Source organism: Kryptolebias marmoratus, linkage group LG19 (assembly GCF_001649575.2).
Source record: "Kryptolebias marmoratus isolate JLee-2015 linkage group LG19, ASM164957v2, whole genome shotgun sequence".
NCBI lineage: Eukaryota > Metazoa > Chordata > Actinopteri > Cyprinodontiformes > Rivulidae > Kryptolebias > Kryptolebias marmoratus.
This window is the reverse complement of record NC_051448.1, coordinates 12,561,149-12,567,122: the sequence shown is the minus strand read 5'-3', so window position 1 is coordinate 12,567,122 and position 5,974 is coordinate 12,561,149. Positions and strand designations below refer to the sequence as shown.

The following is a 5,974-nucleotide window of genomic DNA, read 5'->3' as shown; positions in this document are numbered from 1 at the left end:
ATTACAGTTAAGGAACTTTGTGTGAATATTGTGCTCATAGTGGGAGATTTAATGAGCTGCAAGTTAAATTGTGTCAACATGATGACAAACTTCAGTCGTGCAATGTTTTTATGGCGCTAATTTTGATAAATTTGGCATAAGTGTATAACCGAGTTCTTAACATTCTATAATCTGCATGATGAAGAGCTAAAATAGTCCTAACTTCCATGAGTTGTGCATTTTTTGTTAGTATATCAAAGTAAAAAAAGCAATCTGAAAGACTACTTGGGACTGTCTAACCCATCTGAGCCAAGTCCTGGTCCTGGTTAGTTACTATCCTGCATCTCCTGTGGTTGAGTTAGCTCGTCGGTTTGTCCTCAGCTTCTGCAGAAGCCTGTTAATCACCCATTTATTCAAATCAAGTGTGATGAAGCAGAGAAACAAATAATACATGCAGGACATTGTCCCTCATGGACCAGGTTTTGACACCACTTGTCTGTGGCTGCAATTATGTTTTTCGTCCAGCAGGTGGCAGAATAACACAAAACCTGTAAAACAGGTTTCACTTATATTACTAATTTTTTTTACAGGTACAAGCTCAACGAATGCTAAGCTGGAACCTACACTGATTTTTGTGTGATTTACAAACTCTCCCTCATACTTTGATGGAAACATCATACAAGAAGTTGAAAAAAAGGCTTTATTTTTTGGGGGGGTTAACAATGTTAAGTGTATTCTAGCGTGGACAAGGAAAATAAACAAACATTTATTTGTTCAGATATGAAAAAAAGCCCCCACCAGAATAGGAACCACAAAATACAAAATCCCCAAGTTCCTCCATATGAATGCATGCATGAACAGAGAGGGAGCTTCTGATTATTCGGGCTGCCTCTTGAGTCCTATTGGCTAAAACATCGGTGTGCGCATGCGCACTGCCACAAGGTAGGACATTGATGGGTAGCGCAGATAGTCAGGACACCGCTCTTCAGGAGACACAGGTCAGAGACATGAAGGACAGCCAGGAAACAGCACCCTCGCGGGCAGCCTGTCACATAAATAAAGGGTTAAGAAATATTAAAAGGGTGAAAAAAGTACTCAAGGATATCCAGTTGCGGTTGTTAATTCACGGTGAAAGGCAGGACATCTGTCGTTACCGTCAAGCTAAGTCCAGCTTCTTCTGTGTTTCTGACAGTTTGTCCTGCAGTCGTTTCTTCCTCCAGTCCAGAAACTTCCTCCTCATCCTGTTCGCCTGCCAGCCCGACAAGAAGCCCACGGCGAAAGAAACCACTACGGCGACCTGGAGTGTCCTTTCCGAAAAATCCGCCATGTTTTACCTCCCCGCCCCGCTCTGGAGTCGGCTGTTTCCGGAAACGCTCGTACAGGAAGTCAACCATACAGCGTAAACTCTTTTCAAAATAAGAGTCGAAGCTTTTTATTTTTAGGTGGTTTGTGATTTCTCTCACTTTGTTCTTTGGAAGTCAATTTCCACCACTGTGGTGAAAAATAAAACATCCTCTAAGTAATATTATGAGCTAGTATCTCTTAATTATAATTTAGCATTAATATGACTTAATATCCCCAAATTAGAACTTGACATCTCATAATAATCAAAATGTATCTCATATGGGATGCTAAGTCGTAACTTTGAGATATCTTATAATTATGACTTCGACCTTTTTTTCAAGTGGCAAAATGGTCTTTCATACAAGTTCACTCCACTCTAAGGGTAAATAAATAATTTAACATTACGTATTATTGATTTATATTGACATATCTAATCAAAAGAAGTTAGCTGGAAGTATTTTTTCAAAAAAACCAAACAGAATAATTTTCTTTGCTAAATAAACATAAAAAGCTATAACTCATTCATTGAAAAATAATACAAAATGTCTTTTTAAGAGTGCTCATGCGCAACACGTGTGTGTTAAGCTATTGCAAACCATTAGATTTAGGTTTGTAGAACCTTGTTTTTTGTAAATTAAATGTTATGGTCTATTACAAATTACTGTGCAAGCCTACATGATTTAGGATTAGGCGCTCCTTGTCTTTTGTTAAAGGTAAAGTCAGAAAACAATTATAAAATATGTCAAAAATGACAAATGCAAAGTATGGCTACAAAAATGAGACAAAGTGCTTTAAATGTGAACAAACTGAACCCGTAGCTGCTGAGATTTAAAATAATAATGTATTAAAAATAACTCTACAAACACAAGAAGAAGCAATTTCAGGCTCATGTGAGACACCAAAGACACAAAGATGTGATAAATGATCACAGAAATATACAAAATAGCCAAAATGAGACAGAAAACAAGCATCAGGAGATTTAAAATGACCACCCAGTCTTTACCAAACATTTGTAAGATAGACGGTATGAAATATTCACAAGCAACAAACTGTGCCTGTGTCGTGTGCGGTTGTTTTGTGTCTCTGTTGCTGCGAGTGTCATTGGTTTGTTTGTTGTTTTTACGTCTGTGTCCTTGTTTCATACATTATCCATGCGCAGCGCTGACAAAGGGCTTTAAGACATTCATGGAATACACAAAAACACAAAAAACACATTCTGTAACTCGTGGATGTTTTCTTGTAGCATACAAGGAAAAAAAAAAAACAGAAAACATAAGCATAAGTAAACATCAAAGTACAAGTTTGAGAAAAAATAGTTTGAGTTTAAGCAAAAGTTTGACATATACTGAATTAAGTTGAACACAGTGTTGTCTGTACAGCATCGTAAGAGAAAACTCTAAGGCTGCATAACCTTGTCCAAGTTAATGCAAAAACAACGGTTTCCTCCTTTTACAATTCTGCGATGAAATACTGAGGCGTTCATGCTCAAAAATGGTATCAAAAAGAGGTTTGACTGTTGAGAGTCAAAATGAGACAAGTGATAAAGTGTTTGAGAAGATGCTGGTCTGACTGCATCAAAGGGACAGCTCTGATCTTTTTTAAGGCGCCCCTTTACACCGGACAACGACGCTGGCCATCGCAGGGTCCTGCCGGGCCCATATTAGGAATGAGAATCCGAAGCAGGGCTGGCCACGCTGCCCGCACGTCCGCGCTTGCAGTTGTAATCGTGACAAGGTCGTGGAAACAACCGCGTGCCCAAGTGATACCCCTCGCTGCATCCCGATCCAAGAGAGTTGTGTCAAAGAGGGCGTACGGAGCACGGTCAGGGTACTGGACGGTGAAATTAGCTGGTGAATGTTAAGAGCAGCACCATGATGGCCTTCACTCCGAAAGAGACTTTTTTTTTTCTAACTTGTCACAATCCAGCCACTTTCTGATAGGTTGTGGAGCTCACGGTGTGAAGGTGCCTAAGTGGGGTTCTGTAAACAGTTACGACCATTAGTATCTTACCTGTTGTAGATAGCTCTTTAAACAGCCTAAGTTTGGAGGAATAGGGGTCCAAGAGGGGCCTAAATTAAAGCAGGTTTCATGGCAGCTCATGCAAACGCAGCTCTTAAAAGTTGTCAACTTGACATTACACGACTGTAATATCAGTAGCAGCAGCAGCAGCTACGTGTAGCACCTCTGTTACAGCTCGGGACACCTCCAGAAGAAATATCATGTCTCTGCAGGAATAACAGAATAACGCAAAAATCCAAAAGAAGACGGCACGAGCTCTCACGAAGCTTGAAGGACTGACGTCAAAACGGCACAAATCTGCTTTAGTCACGACAAGCTGTCCGCTCATCAGTCTGGTAAAAACCAAACTCCCGTTTCTCCAAACTGAGACTGATTAAAGAAACATCTACAACAGGCAAAATAATTATCCTTAATAACCTGTCCACATATCTGGTCTATCCCTTTAAGTGACATTGTAGTGGCAGCAACTGTTAGAGAGCACCAACTGGTATGAGTTTCATGTTTACAACTTCAAGTGAATCAGATACTTTTACAAAGCGGTGTCTTTTCTCCTTCTTGTTTGTGACTGACTGGTGACACGTCTTATGGCTGAACTGCTGTGCTGCGCTGCGGTCCGAAATGCTCACCTTGTTTAAAATTAATCGCCCGATAAATGGCTTTGCGCACATCAGCGTACCTTTTAGGAGCGAAACCTCTTGAGCCCGACGTTGTAACGGATTAGCTCACGAGTGAAGAAATAATGGTTGTGGTGTGACAAACCTGTGCCTTTGCACCGTAATACTGCAGTTATGTTTACGAATTAGTAAAGAAAGACGAATCAGAGACAGTGCAAGTGCTGGTCACAATCAAATACTTTCAAAATTACAGAAAAGAGGAGCTTGACAGTGGTCGGAGCAGTTTGTGTCCAGAAGATTTAAAAGGAAAATCTTGTTTTTTAGAAACAAGCAGCAGAAAAACACTTAGCAGTAACATAAATATGATCAGAGGTAAAGCACCAGATTTTTGTATGTGTGTGTGGCTACGAATGTGGTCGGCTCAAATTAATGCTGCTGACAGGTTTCAATATACAGTAGCTGCCATCTGTAGGCAGAGAAATATTTTACAATCTGAAGCCCGTCAGGAAAACAAAAGGTGAAAATGAAATATCAGCTTCGGCTGCAAATAGTCCTTACGTGTGCATGCAAGATGTCAAATCGGTCAACGAAACGCAGGTTGTTGGGATGCAGCGGACGCCACCAGGCGCCGACGCCGATGGGTGAAGTTTGAATGAAAGCAGCGTGAAGGTTCGTTTTTTTTCCGCAGCCGATCACAACCAGTTCTGTCGGAGTCTGTCGATGTGGTAGCAGAGTTTGAGCGCAGGCCCCAGCTTCAGCCCCAGGTACTTCATCATCGTCTCGCTTTTCAGCAGCAGCAGGGCGTCTCCGTCTATTTCCTGAAACACAGCGCACATAGTCCTGGGAGTAACAAAATGTGCACTATAGAGTTTAAAAAATAAAATAAAATTAGAGGCAATGCATTCCTTGAAGGCATGCATTTTACGTGCTGCATTTCATAACAGAGTATTAAACGTTATGTTGGAGGAAAGACAGTTTTGGTCAAATCTCGAAAATGTGTGTAATTTCATGAAATATCATGAGATGCACCGCTCAGACTATGTGTTGTGAAGAACTCTCAGCTGATCACACATGAAATCCTACCTCAGTATCTGTAAAACTGACTGAGTTACAGCCATTGTTCTGTTTGCTAATGTCAACTAGCTGTGGTGGTCATCTTAAATGAGATTGACTTCAAAGGTTAATCACTTGTAGATGTATGTCCAACAATTCCTTTCTGAAAGTTTCTTTAAAATCTGTGCAGTGGTTCATGAGATATTTCACTAACAGACAAACAGGGTTGATGCCACAAAGTTAACAAGCAGATTTTAAGCAAAGTTCCTGCGCAATCTGTGAACGCTCAGAATGTGTGCTGGGGATCACTCTCAGCTACTGCCACACCAGATTTTAGCTCAGTATCTGTAAAGCTGATGGAGCGGTAGACAATTTTATATTTTTTTTGTCCAGTTAGCTGTGGCAGCCATCTTGAATTTGGCTAACTCCAAAGGTTAATCAGTCGTAGAGGTACGTCCAGTGATTACTTTCTGCAAGTTCCATTAAAATTCATCCAGTGGTTCATGAGATATTTTGCTAACATCCATCCATCCATCCATTCTCTTCCGCTTATCCGGGGTCGGGTCGCGGGGGCAGCAGCCTAAGCAGGGACAGACACAAAAACACAGGGCTACTGGTTCTAGGAGAAATCCTAGAGAAGACCTTATCGGCGCATAAGGCAGGTAGATTTCTTACAGTTTTGTTTTTTCTAAAACGGGTAACCAAACCTGTAAGGATAACCTAAAGCCCTTTATAGGAAATAAAGGCCCCTCTTAAAGTGATAAGAGGCAGAGCGGTCACAAAGCTGATGTTGTGAATTCTGTGAAGACGTTTGCAGTCTAAAGCGGATATCCCACCCAATTTCAGAAGAAATGGGTTAAAGTAGCTCCCAGGTTGGATCTCCCCCACAGGGCGAATTGTTTGACTTTATGATAATAAAATATGGTGAAAAAAGTGTGTATGGAGTGAATGAATGGATAAAAAAT

The 5,974-nt window shown here is 40.8% G+C and overlaps 2 protein-coding genes across 6 annotated transcripts in view; both read right to left on the bottom strand.

Moving 5' to 3' along the window:
* Positions 1-665: 665 nt before the first annotated feature.
* LOC119618011 (mitoregulin-like) lies at positions 666-1,369 on the bottom strand. Its single transcript, XM_037981679.1, has 2 exons — positions 1,134-1,369; positions 666-1,024 (listed from the first exon to the last, which is right to left on the bottom strand). The coding sequence occupies exon 1, from the start codon at positions 1,304-1,306 to the stop codon at positions 1,136-1,138; it is 171 nt and encodes a 56-aa protein (XP_037837607.1). The 5' UTR covers positions 1,307-1,369; the 3' UTR covers positions 666-1,024; positions 1,134-1,135.
* Positions 1,370-2,124: 755 nt separating this feature from the next.
* Positions 2,125-5,974, bottom strand: part of scml4 (Scm polycomb group protein like 4) — a 33,135-nt gene continuing 29,285 nt past the window's right edge. For all 5 annotated transcript variants that reach the window (XM_025008372.2, XM_025008374.2, XM_025008373.2 and 2 more), the window contains one exon: positions 2,125-4,774. In XM_025008372.2, the coding sequence (XP_024864140.1) occupies positions 4,649-4,774 (126 nt within the window). In that variant the 3' untranslated portion in view covers positions 2,125-4,648. The remainder of the gene's footprint in view (positions 4,775-5,974) is intronic.

Coding starts and splice junctions, on each gene's coding strand:
- LOC119618011 (XM_037981679.1), bottom strand. CDS start 1,306: ATGGCGGATTTTTCGGAAAGGACACTCCAGGTCGCCGTAGTGGTTTCT.